The sequence below is a fragment of the Ambystoma mexicanum genome, chromosome 5p (assembly GCF_040938575.1).
Source record: "Ambystoma mexicanum isolate Mex_15411 chromosome 5p, UKY_AmexF1_1, whole genome shotgun sequence".
Classification (NCBI taxonomy): Eukaryota; Metazoa; Chordata; class Amphibia; order Caudata; family Ambystomatidae; genus Ambystoma; species Ambystoma mexicanum.
This window is the reverse complement of record NC_090930.1, coordinates 1,195,611,909-1,195,634,152: the sequence shown is the minus strand read 5'-3', so window position 1 is coordinate 1,195,634,152 and position 22,244 is coordinate 1,195,611,909. Positions and strand designations below refer to the sequence as shown.

Here is a 22,244-nt window from a genome sequence, read left to right as displayed (position 1 = left end):
ACAATCCACAGATTGGCGTGGTTGCAGAAGTCTGGTTTTGCTCCTGATGTACAAGCCAGACTTCTAAATATGCCCTTTGATGGCACTTCTCTATTTGGAAAAAAGGCTGATGACAGCCTGGAGAAATTGCAAACATCCAAAGCAGCAGCGAAATCACTCGGGGCTGCAATCCGGCAAACTCCAAATCGCCCCATAGGTACATCCTGGAGGGGCAAGTCCTTTTGTTTTTACTCCGCATTCGGAAAAGGCAGAGGACAGCCAGCTCAAAGGGACCAGAATCGATTCACCGCTGGTGGACGGGTCAAAGGTACCAAATCCGCACCAGCAGGTGCTACTTTACCCTCAGCATCTGCTTCAGCCGCTCCTAACCCCCTCTGAGGCCTCCCCTCACAAGACACTAGTAGGAGGCAGGTTAATTCAACATCTGACAGAATGGCAGGCTATTATGTCAGATGCTTGGGCATTGGAGACAGTTGCCCAAGGTTACTGCCTGCCTTTCCTACAAACTCCTCCGAGCCATCCACCAGGGAACAACTCTTTGAAGTTTCCAGACCCGCTCCTTATGCAGGAGATTTTAGATCTGCTAGAGAAAGGTGCCATAGAACCGGTACCTGTAGCAGAGAGGAACAAGGGTTGGTATTCCCCCTACTTTGTAGTACCAAAGAAGGACGGAGGATTGAGACCCATCTCGGACTTGCGAGAATTGAACAAATTTCCTCAGGAAAGACAAGTTCAAGATGATAACCCTTTCTCAGATCCTTCAGGCCCTCCAGCTTCAGGACTGGTTGGTATCTCTAGACCATCAGGATGATTATTTCCGTGTGCCAATCCACCCCAAACACAGGAAATACCTGAGGTTCGCAATTGGCAACTCTCATTATCAATTTTGAGTTCTGCCTTTTGACTGACCTCCGCCCAGAGGATCTTTACCAAGCTAATGGCAGTTGTGGCTGCAAGTCTAAGCAGGGAAGGGATTCACGTCTACCCCTACCTGGATGACTGGCTGATCAGGGCATTATCTCCGGAACAAGCTCAGATCCATTTAGATTATGTTTGCCAATTCCTCCACAAACTGGGTTTCTCCCTCAACTTAAAGAAGTCACAGATGATACCATCACAGAGACTCCAGTTCATTGGAGCAGTCCTTGACACATCCCTGGGAAAAGCCTCCCTACCAGAGGTGAGGGCTCAAGATATTCTACAGATGGTGACCAGATTTCAAAATGCCCGGCGTCTACCAGCCTTCGACTTTTTGAGGTTGCTCGGTCTCATGGCATCCTGCATTTTCCTAGTGCCAGAGGCTCACCTGAGGATGAGATCTCTCCAGTGGGCGTTAAGAAAACAGTGGTCTCAATTCTCAGGAAAGATTTCAGATCTCCTACGAATTCCAGACAGAGTAGCTTGAGACCTTCAGTGGTGGGTCTGTCGGGAGAACATCTTGAAAGGAGAACAGTTTTGGCAGCCATGGCCGGAGATAACAGTAGTCGCGGATGCCTCACTCACGGGGTGGGAGCCCATGCCAACGACTTGACCATCAGTGGTCATTGGTCTCCATCGGAGTCCAGACTACACATCAACCTATTAGAGCTGAGAGCGATCAGACTAGCTCTGAAGGCTTTCCTGCCATCAGTAACAGGGAAAGAATGTCCTGATAATGACGGACAACACAGTGGCTATGCACTACCTCAAAAAAAGAGGAGGCGTAGGGTCACTGCCACTGTGCAGAGAGGCAATGCAGCTCTGGTTTTGGGCAATTCAAGAAGGAATCTCTCTATCAGCAGTTCAGAAGAACTTGACGGCGGACGCTCTGAGCAGGCAGAACACAGTCCCACGAGTGGGAACTAGCTCAGGAAATTCTTCAACAGATCTTTGCCCTTTGGGGAACCCCTCAAGTGGATCTGTTTGCCACCAGTATCAACCGGAAGTGCGATCAGTATTGCTCAAGGGAATTTCCCCACGAGAGGAGTTCTAGGGGAGGCGTTCGTAGTGGACTGGGAGTTTCCTCTGCTGTACGCGTTTCCTCCAGTCCCCGTCATTCCTCAAATGATCAGGCGATTGAGAAGATTCCGGAAACCCATGATCCTAATTGCCCGGATTGGGCCAGGAGAATGTGGTATCCGGATCTTCAAGACATGTCCATCTGTCCTCCGATTCGTCTTCCGCAAAGAGAAGATCTTCTCTCGCAGAAGGGAGGTCAGCTTCTCCATCCAGATATCAGAACCCTCAACCTTCAAGCCTGGTTTCTGAAAGGCTGAGATACAAGGATTGGGATCTCCCGGATGACGTAACGGAGGTGTTGCTTTCAGCCAGAAGGCCAGCAACAAAATCTTTATACCGCTGCCGTTGGAACAAATTTTGCAGCTGGTGTAGAGAAAAGAATATTGAACCCTTTTCATGTAATACACCAATGGTGTTATCTTTTTTGTTTTATTTAGCAAATTCAGGTCTTCAAGTTGGCACAATCAAGGGCTACCCTGCAGCGGTGTCAATTTTCAAGTGCACTGCAGAGGAGCCTTCATACTTCAAATTGCCCTTAGTGATTCAATTTCTGAAAGGGTTAACTAATGTTCCCCCCCCCCCCCCAACTCCTTTTCAAGTTCCAATGTGGGACCTAAACCTAGTCTTGGAATTTCTAATGGGTAATCCATTCGAACCCCTTCATTCCTGTTCATTAATATTTCTTACTCTCAAAACACTCTTTCGAAGGGATTGTGTCCTCCGACGTATTCCTCATCTTAGATATCTCCTTCCAGCTCTGCTGGCTTCGGAAAATTTTTTCTCTAGAGGGCGCTGCGCGTCGACGTCCTCCGAGTCGATGTCCCTCGACAGCCGCAGTATCGACGTCGACGTCACCCTGCCTATAAAGGCCGCGCACAGCGTCCGTTGCTCAGTTCCGTTTTTCCGCGCTTACTCAGTGCCTCGGAATACCGTTGCTCAGTTCTTGTCAGATTAATCCTATCTACCTCGAGTTATTCGATCCGTACTCGATGGCTTCCTCGTCGGAACCGACAACTCCTCGATCCGGCTTCAAAAAATGCCGAGATTGTGGGAAAAAGATGTCGCTGACTGACCCTCACAGAGTTTGTCTGTGGTGTTTGGGAGCTGAACACCATTGTTCGGAATGCGAGGACTGTATGTCCATGACAGCTAAGGCCCTGAAGGAGCGTAGGGGGAAGCTGGAGAAAGGTAAGACTTTTAAAGCTTCTTCTTCGTCGACGAAGTCGAGACACTCGTCTCCTCGTCACCATTCGCGCTCCAGGTCTCGGAGTGGATCCCATCACTCCTCGAGATCGAAGCACTCGAAGAGGAGACGTCGAAGATCCCCTTCTCCGTCTTCCTCTTCCTCTGTTTCGCCAAAAAGAATCCCTTGCCCCACGAAACATAGTTCCCGGGCTGAATGGGAGGAATTCCGCAAAAATATGATGAGCGTCTTCGAGAAAGCGGCCTCGACCCCCTCGAAGACTGCCGAGAGCGATGCTCTGGTCGAAAGACCCGAAGGTCAAAAACGCCGCGAGTCGCAGTACCCGGCGAAGGAAACCTCTCGAGCGCGTCTCGAACCCTCGAGTAGGACTATGACCTCCAAACCTTCCTCGAAGGTTCCGTCGACGCCGAGGTCGGTGTCTTCGACGCCGTTGTCGAAGGGACCTTCGACACACGGGTCTGTCGACTCGACGCCAGCTTCGACACCGGCGTCGACGCCAAGAAAAGTCACGGTTACGACACACCCAGTGACTATCCCCAGCTCCTCGACGTCGATGGCTTCGAGATTGTTGAGTAGAATTCCAATTCTGTCGAGGTCTTCAAGGCCTCCGCCTTTGTTTTCGACGCCACGCTCGAAGCCTTTGACGTCGGCGTCGACGACATCGACGTTTTCTAGGCCGATAATGACAAGTTCGGCACCCTCTGCCTTGGAAATGGGATTTACTCCCTTTATGAGTTCAGAACAATTGAGAACTATGTCCTCAATTTTGGAAGAGGGTGAATTGTCGTCTGAACAGGAAGACACATTTGAGTTGCAGGGACCTGTAACCCCAATTAGAGAGGAATTTTCCTCTGAAGAACGCAGGTTAAAGGACCTTCATGATTCCTTACATGAGGCAAGTGGGTTAGACACTTCCCCTGAGGTGGAGTTTGCTAGGCCAGACCCGGGGGAGCATGCTGAAACCCCCTATAGATCCTTAATGGCCAGGATCACAGAGTTCATGGGGTGGTCTGCACCTTCACAATCTTTTCCAACAAGATGACCTCACGGATATTCTTGACAAAGGCCCACAGGAGGATCCTGTGGTGCCTTTTCATAAAGCTCTTCAGAGGAAGATCATGACAAACTGGGAAACCCCAGATGTCGTACCAGCAGTAAATCAAAAACTGTCTACAAAGTACAGGGTATCTTCTACAGACCCGGAGTTTTTGTCTAAACACCCATCCCCAGAAAGTCTGGTGGTACAGGCAGCATCCTCTACCGATGTCAAGACGGCTTATCCTACCGTCCCACAGGACAGGGACGATAAACAATATGATGCTATGGCAAAGAAAGTCTTTTCAGCATGTAGCATGGCGTTAAAATCTGTTAATGCTACTTGCACCCTTGCTAGGTTCAGCCATACACTTTGGGAGTGTGCTTCTACAGCGGCTGACTGCATCCCGGAGGGAGAAGAAAGGGATGCGTTCCTGAATATTATACAGGACCCTAAAGACGCTATGTGCGAATCCCTCCAGACGGGCATTGATTCGGCTGACAGTATCAGCAGAGCAATGGCGGCAAGTACATCAACCAGGAGATTTGCTTGGTTGAGAAAGTCTGGTTTTGCCCCAGATGTGCAAGCCAGGCTCTTGAACATGCCATTCGATGGCTCTTCCTTGTTCGGGAAAAAGGCGGATGACAGTTTAGAGAAACTGCAAACTTCAAAAGCAGCAGCAAAATCCCTAGGAGCTGCAATCCGTCAGACTCCTTTTCGTCCCACAGGAGCCTCTGCGAGGGGCAAGTCCTTTCGCTTCTACTCCGCATTCGGAAGAGGTAGAGGATGACCGGCTCAAAGGGGACAAAGAAGAACTACCCGAGGTGGACGGGGTAGATATTCAAAAGCCGCAGCAACAGCAGGTGCCTCTTTACCATCGGCATCTGCACCAGCCGCCCCAAAACCACTCTGAGGACTTCCCTCACAGGACACCTGTAGGAGGCAGGTTGACTCAACATCTGGCGGTATGGCAGGCTATCACGTCAGATGCTTGGGCATTGGAAACAGTTGCCCAAGGTTACTGCCTGCCTTTCCTACGTATACCTCAGAGTCATCCACCGGGGATCAGCTCTCAGAAAGCTCCAGATCCGCTCCTCTTGCAGGAAATTTTGGACCTGCTAGAGAAAGGTGCCATAGAACCGGTACCTGTAGCGGAGAGGAACAAGGGCTGGTACTCCCCTTACTTTCTCATTCCAAAGAAAGACGGAGGACTGAGACCCATCTTGGACTTGCGAGAATTGAACAAATTCCTCAGAAAAGACAAATTCAAGATGGTCACTCTTTCTCAGATCCTCCAGGCCCTTCAGTTCCAGGACTGGTTGGTATCTCTGGACCTTCAGGACGCTTATTTCCATGTGCCCATCCATCTCAAACACAGGAAATACCTGAGGTTCGCAATTGGCAACTCTCACTATCAATTTCGAGTACTGCCATTTGGGCTGACCTCCGCCCCGAGGGTCTTCACCAAGTTAATGTCGGTAGTGGCTGCAAGTCTAAGGAGGGAAGGGATTCACGTCTACCCCTACCTGGACGATTGGTTGATCAGGGCTGTTTCTTCGGAACAAGCTCAGATCCAGCTAAATCACGTGTGCCACTTCCTTCACAGACTGGGCTTCTCCCTCAATTTAAACAAAAAGTCACAAATTATACCATCGCAGAGACTCCAGTTCATAGGAGCGATCCTGGACACTTCCCTGGGAAAAGCCTCGCCACCAGAGGTGAGGGCTCAAGATATTCTACAGATGGTTACCAAGTTCCAACATGCCCAACGTCTCCCAGCCTTCGACTTTTTGAGGTTGCTAGGCCTCATGGCATCCTGCATTTTCCTAGTGCCAGAGGCTCGCCTGAGAATGAGATCCCTCCCGTGGGCACTGAGGACTCAGTGGTCACAATTCTCAGGGAGAATGACAGATCTTCAGGTTCCCGACAGAGTAGCTCGAGACCTTCAGTGGTGGGCCTGTCAGGAGAACATTCTGAAAGGAGAACAGTTTTGGCAACCCTGGCCGGAGATAACAGTAGCCACGGATGCCTCACTCACGGGGTGGGGAGCCCACGCCAACGACTTGACCATCAGCGGTCGTTGGTCTCCATCGGAGTCCAGACTACATATCAACCTGTTAGAGCTGAGAGCCATCAGACTTGCGCTGAAGGCGTTCCTGCCAGCTGTACAAGGGAAGAACGTCCTGATAATGACAGACAACACGGTGGCCATGCATTAGCTCAACAAAAGAGGAGGCGTAGGATCACTACCCCTGTGCAGAGAGGCGATGCAGCTCTGGTTTTGGGCAATCCAAGAAGGAATCTCTCTATCGGCAGTTCACCTAGCCGGAGAGAAGAACTTGACAGCGGACGCTCTGAGCAGGCAGAACACAGTCTCCCACGAGTGGGAGCTAGCTCAGGAAGTCCTTCAAGAGATCTTCGCCCTTTGGGGAACCCCTCAGGTAGATCTGTTCGCCACCAGCCTAAACAGGAAATGCGACCTGTTCTGCTCAAGGGAATTTCCCCCGAGAGGAGCTCTGGGAGACGCGTTCATAGTGGACTGGGAGTTTCCGCTTCTGTACGCGTTCCCACCGGTCCCTGTCATTCCTCAAATGATCAGGAGGTTGAGAAGATTCCGGCGAACCATGATCCTAATTGCCCCGGATTGGGCCAGGAGAACGTGGTACCCGGACCTTCTAGACTTGTCCATCTGCCCTCCAATTCGACTTCCACTCAAAGAGAACCTACTCTCACAGAAGGGAGGTCAGGTTCTCCATCCAGACATCAAAACCCTCAACCTTCACGCTTGGCTTCTGAAAGGCTGAGGTACAAGGATTGGGACCTCCCTGATGATGTTATGGAGGTGTTGCTTTCGGCAAGGAGGCCAGCAACAAAGTCTTTATACCGCTGCCGTTGGAACAGATTTTGCAGCTGGTGTAGAGAACAGAATATCGACCCTTTTTCATGTGGTACACCAATGATTTTGTCCTTCCTACTATATTTGGCAAATTCAGGCCTTCAAGTTGGCACCATTAAGGGCTATCTCGCAGCGCTATCCATCTTTAAGCGTACTGCGGAAGAACCATCCTATTTCAAATTACCCTTGGTAATACAGTTTCTGAAGGGGTTAACCAATGTTTATCCCCCAAGACCATTCCAATTTCCCCTATGGGATTTAAACTTAGTACTAACTTTCCTGATGGGCACACCTTTCAAACCTCTCCATTCTTGTTCGTTAAGATTCCTTACCCTTAAAACTGTTTTATTAATAGCACTTACATCTGCTAGAAGGGTGAGCGAATTACAAGCTCTTTCTTGTAAACCCCCTCACACAATATTTCACAAAGACAAAGTTGTCCTGCAAGTGAAGCCTAATTTCCTCCCAAAGGTGGTTTCTGAATTCCATATCACTCAGAAGATTACCCTACCATCTTTCTATCCTCCTCATCACCCGGGGAAAGAGGAAGAGAGGTTACACAGGCTAGACCCTAGGAGGGCTTTAAGTTTTTACATCAGTAGACTAGCCAGGATAAAACAGGCAGACCAGCTGTTTGTAGGTTACGCAGGTCACAAGCTGGGGTTACCAATAACTAAGCAGACCATTTCCAGATGGATCATTCTAGCCATTCTGGAATGTTATAAACTGGCAGGGAAAGAGCCCCCTCAAAACCTTAGGGCTCATTCGACTAGAGGTATTGCAGCTTCATCGGCCCTCAAAAGAGGCGTGCCGGTTAAAGACATCTGTGCGGCCGCTACATGGTCGTCTGTCCATACCTTTACACGTTTTTACAATTTGGATTCCTCCTCCAGTCAAGAGACTAGGTTTGGAAGGGCTGTACTGCATTCTATTCATCAATAGAAGACAGCGTGAAGACAGTACTCCCTCCTCCAATAATAGAATACTGCTATGGGAGCCTATCTAAGATGAGAAATACATCGGAGGACACAATCCCTTCGAAGAACAAGTTACTTCTTACCTTGTAACGTTCTTTCGACGGGATGTTCCTCCGACGTATTCCTCATCGACCCTCCCATCCATCCCCACAGTTCTACTTCCCTTGTTGTTGCAGCTTACGCTCCTTCAGGGTGATTAGTTTAGTCCAGAAAGTATTATTGTGGGCTACAAAACAGAACTGAGCAACGGACGCTGCGCGCGGCCTTTATAGGTAGGCAGGATGACGTCGACGTCGATACGGCGGCTGCCGATGGACATCGACTCGGAGGACGTCGACGCGCAGCGCCCTCCAGAGAGAAAACATTTTCCGAGGCCAGCAGAGCTGGAAGGAGATATCTAAGATGAGGAATACGTCGGAGGAACATCCCGTCGAAAGAACGTTACAAGGTAAGAAGTAACTTGTTCTTCTAATGGCTTTAACTTCTGCCAGAAGAGTGAACGAATTACAAGCCTTATCTTGCAAACCTCCATATACAATCTTTCACAAAGATATGTTTATTCTACAAGTGAAGCCGAATTTTCTCCCAAAGGTGGTCTCAGAATTCCACATCACACAAAAGATAACCTTACCCTCGTTCTATCCTCCTCCCCATCCAGGGAAAGCGGAAGAGAGATTACTTGGGCTGGATCCAAGGCGTGCCTTAAGTTTTTACATTAGCAGACTTGCAAAGATCAGGCAAGCAGACCAATTGTTTGTGGAGTGTGCAGGGCACAAATTAAGTTTGCCCATTACAAAACAAACCATTTCAAGATGCATTATATTAACCATTATAGAATGCTATAAATTGGCAGGAAAAGAGCCCCCTCAATATCCCAGGACTCATTCAACCAGGGGTATCGCAGCCTCTTCAGCTCTCCAAAGAGGAGTTCCAATTAAGGACATGTGTGCGGCTGCCACATGGTCGTACGCACACACTTTCACTAAATTTTACAGTCTTGATTCCTCCTCTAGCCAGGAAACGAAATTTGGAAAAGCTGTGTTGCACTCTGTGCATCTTTAAAGGAAAATAGTTCATTTTACTCCTGCCTCCTCTATATACTACTGATATGGAAGTCTATCGAAGATAAGGAATGCGTCGGAGGACACAATCCCTTCGAAGAACAAGTTACTTACCAAACTGGTAATGTTCTTTCGATGGGATGTTCCTCTGACGTATTCCTTATCGCTCTTCCCATCCTTCCCTGCAGTAAAACTTCCCTTGTATTTGCAGCCTATGCTCCTTCAAGGTTATTAACCAATTCATGCAAAGCAAAATAGCACCTCAAAATGGAACTGAGCAACGGACGCTACGCAAGACTATTTATACCCATGGTGACGTCGGCGCCGATATGGAGGCCTTCGAGGGACACTGACTCGAGGGACGTCGATGCACAACGCCCTCTACTGTGGAAACATTTTTCCGAGGCCAGCAAGCTGGAAGTGGATTTATCAAAGATAAGGAATACGTCAGAGGAACACATCAAAAGAACGTTACCAGTTTAGTAAGTAACATGTTCTTCTCCAGCATTGGTATCTTGCATAGATTCACATGCACCCTCCTGCCTCCCCTGAGAGGCTGCTCCAAGGTCCAGCAGTCATCATATATGCAGTCACTATAAGGCTCAAATTCTGAAGATGACTGCCTTGCGTCAAGCTTAAGCCCTGCCACCTCATTTGTTGGGGTCATAAAAGACCAAAGTGAGATAGAGGGACTATGATTAGACACTGGGCAATCCTTATTGCCTTTTCATATATATATATATATATATATATATATATATATATATATATATATATATATATATAATTATGTTTTTGTTTTTTAATTACTGAGGATTCCCATTCTGACATTCCAGCATGCACATCTATGAAAGATACCAATGCTGGAGAAATACAGTTCCAGGTAGTAAGTTAAGACATCTGCTTGGTTGGCCGTATGATCCAGTGCATCCACAAACACATTAACTTTCTCTGTTGCTCTTCTTGGCTGATTGCAGTCTTGCTTAACAAAATTTAAAAAAAGGTAATTGGGATATTTATTTAGCGCAAACCTAGTTTCGGAACACAACCCAGCGCTGTATGTCGGAAGGGTTAAACAGCATATTTTGGATGTTTGAAGTGTGGAGCAATCCTTGAAACCTAGTGTTTATTCCTGCTATACCATTCAGGGTCGCAGGGAATGGTAGCATTTACTGTTAGTGGGGGAACATGTTAAAATACTGAGAGTGGGCCTGGGGATACATGGGGAATAAAGGGTGGTTGTCTGGTGTAATACTCAGCTGAATGGATTCAACTATTATTCACCTAACATGGCAGCACTTACTAATCAATCCAAAAAACCATCAGTTTTTAGGTGAACAGTCTCTTCGCTAGAGATATTGAAAGAAACACAACCTTCTGGATCTGTAGTAAATTTCATAGGTCTTGAACCTCAGCAGGGGCATACTTAAAAACTTGAAAACGTGTGTGTTGCCGTTGAAGTTATATTTCTGCACGTTTCTAAAATATCTGAACTTCAAAACTGCACCGTTAAGGTCTGGGATCTGCATCCGTGATCCTTCCATTGCCTTCTATGAGAGAGGAAGAACTGTTCCAAATCTGACTCCTACTGATTATCTTCTTTCCTCGAGGGACTTTAAATTGGTTGAAGTGACAACGGAGGAAAGTTCCCTGATCCAAGCTAAAAATGATCCAAGATAGCGCATTAGTAGTTGCTTGCTGTAGATTGATCAATTTCAGGGTGATTTATGTTAAGTGTAGCAAGTTAATAGTGATTTGCTCTGAAAGCCCCTTTAACCTAGCCAACTCCTACATATATCCTGGTGTCATATTCAACACAAGCCTTAACAACATCACATGTGTGCCGCTGTGCTGCTGTAGGTATTAACCTCCCCTCTCTCCTTACTTTAAACTATAGTATATCCCAAACCATGCAGAAAGACTTATTTTTTCCTCATCTGTTTTGCTAATGCCAAACCCACTTTGGAATCCCTTCATTGGCTTCTCAAGTGTCCAGTCCTGTACAGCATCATAAAGCTTTACACTGGTTGGAACCCACCTAAATACAAATCCCACATTTGTAAATATGGTGAAGCCTACTGCTTCTTTCCTCGCCCCTCTCCCACCACCCCCCAGCAGTTTCAAAACACCAACATGGTTGCCATACACTCTTTGTCGCTCTTACCTTCTCAGTCAGACATAAAGAAGTCCACTGCTGCTTCTACAAAACATTCCAAAATATTGGTGTAACCTTATGTTGCGGTCTGAACACTTCAGACAAAATGCTTATTTTAAATATAGCAATCTAGGAAGCAATGCATAACTTTGCTTCTTATAAAAACACGCGTGCATCTTCCAGACTATTTTTTCATATCCTGAGTGTTATGCTGCACCTCGCTTGCAACTTTGCATCAGTTGCGGTTCATCGCGGGGGTTGGGGTGCCAGGAAGGGCATATGTATTCCTGTTTCCACACAATAGTGAATGCTGGGAATGGAACTCGCGAGGGACAGCATGCCCCAACCCTTGCTTTTGCTATATTGCTTAAATCACAGCCCCTACCCATTAAAGGGTCCATGGTCGCAATGCAAACAAGGCAGCAATGTTAAGAAAACTTAGTGTTAAGAAATCTTTTTGAGAATTTCAGCAGTGAAAGCTTTAGTCCCACGTGACTTTTTCCAGCACACTCTAAATCCAGCCCCTACTACACAGTAAGAGCGTTCGGCCATGAACTGCTTTCGCTTTGCAAACGGTTACTCCCTGTCCTGTTTTGAGTGGTCGCAAAATATCGATGATTTCCTGTGTAAATTGCAAGTCAGGGCACTGCCCTTTTTATTTTAAAATTTGTTTTAGTCGCACAAGACTTGGAAATAGTCATTTTGGATTTCTGTTACATGCAAATTGCATTCTGAAGACCGATGCGTTTATGTTGTACTAACGGTACCACCCAACGTTGCATAGGTCTGTAGCTGACATGCACGAGGGGTCTGCTATAGCCTTGTGTATGTTTTATTGTGTCATAACTCCCCATTTTTGAAAAAAAATGACAAAATCTGCAATCTCCCGAAATCGCCTGTATTGAAAGCACAGCGCCAGACCCTGCCCTGTGCAGGGCAAATGGGTGAGGTTGGTAAAATTTCACTATCGCCAGTACACCCCAGACTGGTATGCCGACATTGCGTCCTAACTTCTTATTTTTGGTGAAGTGGCAAAATCGCTAATCTCCCGAATTTCGCCTATACTGATAGCTCAGGACCTTACGCCACACATGTGCAGGGCGAATGGATATTGTTGGTCAAATTCCACTGCCACCAGTACACCTCAGACTGGCATACCGACCTTGGGCCAACATTTCAGCCCAGCAACTGTTATGGGGCTGGAGCCAACCCCGAAAATACAAACACACTTTCACAAATATATATTTAGAATGGTGCAGATGCAACAAAAAAAACGTTGGATGAATCTGCCAATCCTCCCCGCATTCACTAATCTAAACATAGCCTGGTATTCCATTGTAGCATGTCTGATGTCTTGCTGTGTCCATTCGCAGACATCCTTTGTGTTAGTTCCATTTTAACAAGCAGTGCTTCGTTTTATAGGGAGTAGTTCACTGAAGTGCTGTGCTCTAGCAATTTATTATCAACTGTGGGACAAAGAGACACAGGTTTCATTGCCAGCTTCACTGCTGAACAGATTGGTTGATCCTGGTCAAGCAAGTCACTTTACTTCCCAGTAGTTCAGTTTCCTTTCCAGCAATAAATGGATTGAAAACAGAGTAAATCCCAACATTAAGTATGATCCAAAACCGGGAAGCATGCTTTTTTAATTCTCCAATGTTTAATACCTCCAAAAATGATATTGCTTATATTTCACGCTGGTTTCCAGATTGGTAATTTAATTTTTCTTTAGCAAGAATGGTAGTAATACTGATGTGCAGGAACCATCGAAACACAGACTGTGCGCCCGCCCACGTAACCCCCACACAAAACACACACACACACTTCCCAGCATTTAAATGGTTGAGTGTTTATTAATAAATGCAATGATGCACAAAGAAGACAAATAAGCCAACATAATTCTATGCAGACCGGAATATACACTTGCACCAGACTGTGGATCTTAGTGCAACTGCAGTATGAAATATGACTCTTAAGGGTACATTCGGTCCTGCTTTAATGCTAACTTTAGCAGTGTTTTGATTGAGCGTACAATTAAATCTTCGCCAATTCGTTTTAATGAAATATGCATTGCTGTAAACAAAATGCTTCTGAAATGACTCATAACTACATCGAATCAATTTAGGAATCGGGGAGAGTAAGAGGGCTGGGAAGCATTTTTATGGAGCTGTAATATGCATAGCTTTTGCAATTTAGATACAGTTCTTCAAAACATATTGGCACATGGTGGAAAATGAAATTAAAATAATTAGGGAGCGGAAACGAAGGCAAGACAGAAAAAGGGCAGGCTTAATTAAATGTTGTGGAACACTGAAATTCTCCTCCTCAGAGCACTAAATGCATACCCGTGAATGGAGCAGTTGCAGCTTGCTTTGGAAAAATATGCACATGTTTTGTGTATTGCACATGGGGCGACGAGCATTTTCTGGCTCGGTTGGTTCACTGCCCGCCCTATTGCAAAGTCGAAAGTAAGTCCGTAAGAAGTCCTCCCCTGATGTATTAATGGGTATACAGGCACCTCGTCATATCTATTTAAAGTACAACACCATGAAATCCAATTTCAGTAGAAGGACATTTCACCACAAATGTACCAATTGAGTAATTTATAAACAGTTAGAAATGCATATTGTAGTTAAAAAAAAATTACACAAAGAAGTATATGGTGGATAATTAAATAAAATCGATCAAGGTAGGAAAGGGGAATTCAAAATATAAAACACAACGAAATAAAGCATGAACACTTTGCAGAAAGATGAGCAAAAGAGAGCAGAAGAGGTTGGTTGAGGGTGAAAGTAGCATGCAGGAAATTCCCCTGTCAATCCCTAGTGAAGGGAGGAATTGTACAAAAAATAAAAACACATTTTAAAAGCCAAAAGGTTGCAATTATTTTAGATAAATGCACATAAAAAAGCCATTTAATTTGGCAACAACAGTGAAAACATCAATGGAGTGTTATGTTGGTGAGATGTATGGATGCGCAATGTACATGCAAAGTAATTTCATTTGGAAAAACATGAAAAAATATATGGAGTTGTTTTTGATGGAACCTATTGAGGTGAAATGACAAATTAATATGAATGTGTTGCTTAATGAATAAGAGCTCTGTCAGTGCTATCCCAAGAACCTTGTCTACAGCCATTCTTTGGTACTGATTCTTGAGTGTATGGTCTCCCTCAAAAATATCAAGTTTGCTGACTTGCATGATGCATTACCCAATACCGAATCGCCCTTCTGTCTCACTCCGATCGGATATCCATTGGAAATCTACAACTCTACACAGGAATCCTCGAGCTACCCGTAAAATGAGCTTTGTCTATCGTCTCTTGTGTGTCTATGTATGAATAACCTCTCCCTGGGACCCAATGATCAGAGCTACTAGAAGCCTCTGAATTTGTTTGCATTGTTTATCTTGCACCTACTGTAAGTCTTAATAATCTGATTCTAGTTCTACATAGTAAAATTCAGCCATACATATGTTAATGTCTTTTCTCTGTATTAAAATGTTTTGAAATGTGTACTGACATTTTGTATGCAATCTCTGAATACTTCATTTAATTTCTAATTTTCTTCCTTAGATATGGAGAGATTTAAGTTGGATGACTGCCGCTGCACTTCCTAACCCTTTTTTTGCATATTAAAATACGGACAAGGCTCAGAACTGGGCAGAACATCATCTTGAACTTCAATATTGCACCATAGATAAACTTTAGGAAGCTGTAAAGCAGAATTCTGACTTCAAACGAAGTGGTTTTGGCTATGATGGAGAATCTTTCACAAGATTTGCTGCTCGAATGCCAAATTTGTTTCAACTATTACAGCCCTCTGCGAAGGCCAAAGTTACTGGACTGTCAGCACACATGCTGCTCCATCTGCCTCCAGCAAATGAGGACCAACCAAAAGGACTTGCGATGTCCGTGGTGCAGAGGCATTACAAAGTTGCCACCTGGATATTCTGTTTCTCAATTGCCTGATGATCCAGATGTCATTGCAGTCATTGCAATCCCCCACACCTCTCAGAACACCCCAGTGTTCATCAAACTCCCCAGCAATGGGTGCTACATGCTGCCAATGCCACTCTCAAAAGATCGGGCTCTTTTACCCGGGGACATCGGATGCCGCCTTTTGCCAGGCAACCAGCAGAAATCGGTTACAGTGGTGACTGTGCCAGTGGAGCAGCAACCGCTGCAAGGAGGACTGGCACATGAAATTGTAGAGGAGGAGCCAGACAGGCGAGGTGTGGTTAAAAGCTCCACTTGGTCTGGTGTTTGCACTGTGATCCTGGTGGCATGCGTCTTGGTCTTTCTTCTTGGCATTGTCCTCCACAACATGTCATGCATTTCGAAACGCTTCACTGTGATTTCCTGCGGCTGAAATGGCCCTGTCTGAGAATACCATTTGTGTCAATCTGGGGGGATGGCGAGAAGAGAATGGGTCCTGGAAGTCTGGGCAGTGCAGCATTCTTTCCTTAATCCAAAGCATCAAGAACCAGTCAGTGACCTGTTTAGCCCCACAATGAGCAAACAGTGGAACTCTGCCATCTTCAGGATGCGCCTACAAAAGCAAGCTTCCCTCTCATGGTCACATTACGAAAGAAGACTGCATGATGCCTTTTTACACAAAGACTGTAGTTTTGTAAGGCTTTTAATTGCAGGCCCCATGTTCTAGAGTATGAATATTTTTCAATCTGTAAACTGTGATCTTCCTTAATGCAGTAGGTGCAGATTAAATGTAATGTAGACGAACAGCTGAGATGTCCAGGAAAGATGTGTTCCTGATTCTTTTTTTATGATCAAAGAACTTGTAGAGGCAAAAACAATTCCAGCGAGTTGATTGCGATTTTTCTTTTCTACTTTCTCAATTGCACATGATTTTAGCTTGGACATTGTTAAATAGTTTTTGAGACTAGTCACTTTGAAATGTGTCACATTTGACATGCAATCTGTGCACCACTTCTCTGGTGTTCTTTTTGATTCTGTCCTACATTTGGCGAATTTTTTATGTGCTTTGATTAAAAACAAAAAAGGGAAGAATGTGGTAATATAGGCATAGGCTGTGAATCTTTGATGCCTACATAAGCTGAGACCTTGCATGAACTCCTGGTGATACGTGGATGTTTTGCTGCAGGTTTTCAGATACTTGAAATTACAACACCCATTCATTGTGGGACAGTGAAAGGTGAAACTGCCTTGGTGTGTCGTGTGAGGAGTTCATGTTTTATCTTATATGTGCTTGTCCACCTCTATGGTGTCTTAAATGTTTGCATTGTATAGTCTTAATGTGAGTCAAAGGAGTAGAGACTTGCCCCAGATTTCAGGTGGGCCTGACAGCAGGGTGGTTGTAGAAGCAGTAACTATAGTCACATTTGAAGCTGCATACATGAAAATAGTCGGGTAAAAAACCCAGGGCAGTGTATTATAAAATGCATTGATGCTAGTGTAATGAAAGGATGGGCTGCAATGGGCAATATGGAACCTACATGCCATTGCGTGAAGTAACTCAGTAACCACATTCGTGAAACGTCTTTGGTTGAAGTTAGTGAAAATCCTATTTACACACGCTGGCATGGTCATGGCTTCAAATTGGAGTGCATGCCAGTTTCACAAAATACAAATTGAATTCAAGATCTAAAGAAATCATGCATGTGGTACCGACATAGAGCCTGAATCAGGCAAAAGAAATCCGAAAATTACAAGGTTTTTTAAAAATGTGTGTAGACTACTCCCTACAGCTTATGCTTTACACGGTTTTCATGTTGCCTTTCGAGCTAGCTGTGAACTAGAACACATGCTTCCCACATCTCCTCAGGGGGAGCATGGCAAGAAATATTCTCGTAAATTAAACACAAACAGGGCCTGGTGAAGGGGAGTTTGATTGTGATTGTCCAAAGCTAGTGCAGGGTAAAATGTAAATTTGGTAGTAGTAGTAGTTTCACACACTAGTTTGGTGCACTTAAGCCTTCGCACTCCGACTTGTGTCCACCTATGGTCTATTTTCCACGCAGTACGATTGAAGCATCACAGCAGTACAGAAAGTTTGTTCCCATAACTTGGTTTGTTTAATGCAAAGGCTATTAGACATACATTTGAAAGTGTTTATTGCAGGAATTTCCCATTCTAGCAATGCTGTTTGGAAACGTTTAATGCTTAGAGGTTTTACCACATAATGTCTTTTGTCAGGATGTGGCAGTTTGTTGAGCGTTCTGTATTAATAACTGTTTTGCTGTTGTAATTGTAGAATTCATTATATTATTGTACTGGGCCTTCTAACATTTCTTTCTTGTTATTTTTCCAAATAGTGTAAAGCCTGTCTGTTTGATTTATGAACAAGACTCCTGCCTGTTTCAGTTCTATGTGTCTGCAAACAAATAATGTGAGATTAACTATAAAATGTAATTTTTGGGTGACCATGTGCAGCCTTTATAACACGTTATCCTATTTGGCTGGATGCATCAGAATGTCCTGTTATGTCTGCTGGTGTATTCAACACATCACCCAGCTATACCAGACACACCACCATTCATAGAAGAATATTCCTGCACTCGTCTCCTAACAATTGCAACCATAGATCTCCATTAAAAATGCAAATATTCAAGTTGGCAAAATATTTGCTGAGGCTCTAGTTGCTCATTTTAAAGTAGAACTTTGTAGAAGTCATTGATAGCGTCTGTGCTTGCAAGTAGCTGGATGATTAGGTCATTGTTTTATCTTTGCTGGCTTCTATGTTTGATGAACAATTGCCCCCTTTACATTGAGGCCTATGTACGCGTGGACAACGTCTTGCACATTAGTCTTGGGTGCAGAGAGCGTTACCTACCATTTGCAAGGTTTTTGGTTTGATGAATTGATCGTAATTGCAGGGATTGCGCTTTTTAAAAATGCAAACGCAAGTCTGTTGTTCAGCTCACAGTCCCCAGGAGGAATCAAGCATTATGGTGCTCTAGTATGCAGTTGTTTTTTTTCCAAATGCCACTCACTTTGCAGAGAGCTTGCTGAATAATGGGTAAGGACGCCTAAACTTCTGTTAAGTGAGAAATATTTTCTAAGTTATGCTAGGTGGATGTTAAATATAGTGATTTCATATTTTGAAAACATTCAGCTTTTTGCACCCACTGCTCTGCTTTTATTTGTAGTCTGTATAATCAAGGTACTTGAAATAAACGTGTTTCGTTTACTGCATTCAGATATGGCAGAAAAAGCCACATTGTTTTCTTTCTGCTTTTCAACTCTGTGTATTGTCAGTCATTCCCTAAAATAACACAGTGAAATTCCCTTCAGAATCGTCATTAACAACTCATTTCACCCACAATCTCTCCTGTTTGGTCTCGCCATCCTTCGATACCCATTGAGGAGTACATTCCGTACTTTCAGTAAGCACATTAGAAGTTTTCTTGAATGAGTACAACGACAGTGGTGAAGTGTCCCAGTAGTTTTTGGAATCTGTCTTTCAAGTGTTTTGTGCAATGCACAGTTTGTTGCAGAGCTGTGTCGGGGTCAGCCCATGTTTACTTGTATACTAGTCCAAGGCAGCTTGAATTAGGTGTCAGTGTTGGGACATTAAAATTGTTCCCGTTTTTAATAGACTAGGGAAGACTAGCCTTTTTGTCGTGCAAGGGGTTTTAGTTGAGAAGTGTGTCCTGGACATGCTGAAAGTGCTTGTCTTTGCAATGCTGTAAACGGTGGTTTGCTACACATCCAGTATCTTATTTGCTCATGAGTTTATCAGCACCATTACCCCAGCCCCATACACTCCACTCCTGAATATTCAGTGGCTTGGCTGAAAAGATAGAGGTTAACAGTCTTTGCTTGTGTATAACAGACGACCTCTTTTCAACTTATTTCTAGTCACGTGTGTTTAATCTGACTGCATCTCCCTGTGCGGATTTAACACTTTGGGATACAATTCCTCTAAACGCCAACAAGCCAGCAGTTCAAATTGGACGAAAGGAAAGCCCTATTTAGTGATTGGGTTTAGTAAGAATTTGTTGATCCAAGCAAGGTCCTGCTGTGAGCTCACTTATGCCAAGGCATGTCATGGGCCCACAAACATTTCCATGTTATTTCAGTTTGTGTGTGAGCGCACGTGTGCTGGTGGGGGGTGGGTACACCTGCTTTTTGGATCCTCACTCAACTTTCCCCATCACAGACAGCACAAGGGTACAAAAGAACATTTTCCGTGCTAACCAAAATGGGAAGGACGCCATACTATACTTTCTCATATTGGTTACTGTAGACATTTATTGCCCTGCAGATGTCTCTTGGATGAAGAGCGCCATACGAATATGCGATAGTCCTCGGAATGACATTGAATCAAAAGAAGGGGCTTGTTTCCACATCAGAACCAAGAGAGCACCTGGCACTAATGCAATGCAAATCTATTCAAATCGTGCTGTACACAGAATGTCATTTCTCCGCACATCCAAGTCACTTCAGAGTAAATTGAAGCATGTCAACATGTCAAACTGTTATTCAGAATTTTAGTTCACTTTTGAAATGCTTTATTTACCACTTAAACATGTCTTTCAAACATCACAGACTGGCAATCAAACAAGTACCTACATTTTCAAAGAAAACTTAATATTTCCTGACAGCTTTGGAATGTAGCCGCTTCATGATGACCACTGCACAGTTTCCAAAACAATGCCCTTCTGAGAGAACCTACACTTTCGAAGCCTAAGCTCTGAAACATTGGAAGCAGTTGACTTTCAGAATTGATCTTGCCAATATTTGCTAAATGTAATGAAACTAGACTCCTATTATGAAAAAGTGGTGCTTAATTTGGATCAAAGTTTTGGCCGAGAGGTTGGCTGGACATGAGAGGGATGGTCAAAGATAGGTAGACCTTTATTTGGTCCAGCAACTGACAGAAAGACATAGACAAGTGGCATTTTGAGAATGTAAATTGTGACGTTGTTTGAAAGACTTGCTGCAGTGCTGTTATTGAACTCCCAGGATTCATTTTGTGATCTTTGAGACATGAAGTGGTGGTGGGTTTAGAAATGTCCTCAAAGTGTTAAGTAGTTAAGTATGTATCCATTCTACAATCTGTATTTCCACAGGAAACATTGTACTCTTGACTGGAGAAAGTCAACTGCAGCAAGGGGTGTTCAGTGTATTGTCTGTAATTCTAAAATCAAAGTTGCAGTTGTATTAAAATAATGTATTACTTTTATTTGTTTTATTTGATTTTTATTGTAATGCTTTATCAGAAAAGAAAACAACTTTTGTTTTTCATGGTCTTCCACTGTATTTCTGCAAATCATGTGCGCGTGGTAATTATAAATGACCCTAATTCTGTTGTGCCCAATATACAATAACTTCCTGTGTCAATATTTGTTGAAATGTTCTGTCACATAAGCAGAGAATAAAAGACACTTTAGGTTAATTCATGCCTCCTAAAAAATTTAATTAGCCCCAAAGGACAGCCACTAGCACAGCGACAATCTTGTATTTTTTCTTTTTTTTACATATCGCAAACAATGAATAAACGGCTTTGTACACATTGAAAATGGTTGCACATCTATCTAGGGCTGACACCTTCAAGGAACCTTTGTCGTTCAGAAGATCATTTTTATGCTAAGAGTTTAAGTTTAATGTCCTTATTTGTATCACACCCTCTATCCGTTTCCCGGATGTGGTTGATGTTTGATGTATAAACTATTTTTTTTTAAACTGTCCTTCTCATCATAGTTCTTAATCTAGAGACGTTATTTGATACACACTAAAACCATCTTCTTGATTTCTTAATCATGCATTAACATTCAGGAGTTTAGTTATTCTTTATTAGCAAGTAATGGAAAGCCATGCTTTCAAAAATAATGGAAAGCAACTTCATCTGAACAGGACCCAACTCAAATAGTTTAGATGACAATGTCTGGAACCAGGTACCAACATTTTGATACCAATTGAATTATCATTCCTTCCTCAGAAGCACCACATTCATATCATTGCTAACAGTTCAGACTAAACTTTATATTTCATCAAGGTGAATCCTCTCAATAGGAAGTCCAGACTGAACTCTCAGGATGTGACGTTTGAGGCAATGTAACCTCATCAGCTGTGAAGTGTGCTGTAGTGTGCATAAACATACCCTAAATGAGTTTCCAGCACGAGGCATTTACTGCTCGCACCACTATCAGAATTACTTTTTTTCCTTTGCCAGGAATTTTCTGAATGAAAGCGAGTTGCCCACAAAAAGAAAAGAAAGTTCCCAACAGAATTAGTCTAGCAATTAATACACCATTGCTACAGACTGTCCTACCTGCATAATAGACCCACACTTTTCTCCCTGTCCACTCCTCCTTCCTTCTCTCATCCCTCCACAGTACTACAAAGTGGGTTTCCCTGCATGCTAGCACTGTACACAAACGCCTAAATAAATAGACCTCAGAATGCAGTATAGAAGACTATCTCCAATGGGCTACACAGGCTGCATCACCTGCCTCTGTTGTTGCCATTGAGTTTTAGACCACACCCCACCTTCCAAATATCAATCTCATGCAGGTATTTCAGTCCATTAGTGCCATTGGCCATTCGGTCATACATTGTCCGCTGATAAATCCATGTAGTGTTTTGTTGCTGTTGATAGTCTCATCTACTGGGCTCTCCAGTCATACTGCAGCGTTGAAAGGCAAGGTGGCTGGGAAACATACATGTGACACCCAGCACTGCTCCGAGCACCAGGCATCTAGATCAACACACAGATTGATGACTCTCTACTATAGACCCTATCCTACATGTTCTTTCCACCATAATGTTTGACTCTCCTCTACAGGGACAATCCCGGAGCTAAAACTGCACAGCACTGGCCTGTTTTTGTAGGTGGAGAAATTGCATGCGCTAAAATGCTCCTGTATAACCTGCTCTGTAATTGCCCTTCAGTTCTTTTCAGTGCGCGACTGAAAGTGATGCCTCACTAGAG

At 44.2% G+C, this 22,244-nt stretch overlaps 1 protein-coding gene across 6 annotated transcripts in view; it reads left to right on the top strand.

The window, feature by feature from the left end:
* The window catches only part of RNF152 (ring finger protein 152), a 902,175-nt gene extending 881,467 nt beyond the window's left edge, over window positions 1–20,708 (top strand). For all 6 annotated transcript variants that reach the window (XM_069613656.1, XM_069613659.1, XM_069613657.1 and 3 more), the window contains one exon: window positions 14,903–20,708. In XM_069613656.1, the coding sequence (XP_069469757.1) occupies window positions 15,084–15,698 (615 nt within the window). In that variant the 5' untranslated portion in view covers window positions 14,903–15,083 and the 3' untranslated portion in view covers window positions 15,699–20,708. The remainder of the gene's footprint in view (window positions 1–14,902) is intronic.
* Window positions 20,709–22,244: the final 1,536 nt, after the last annotated feature.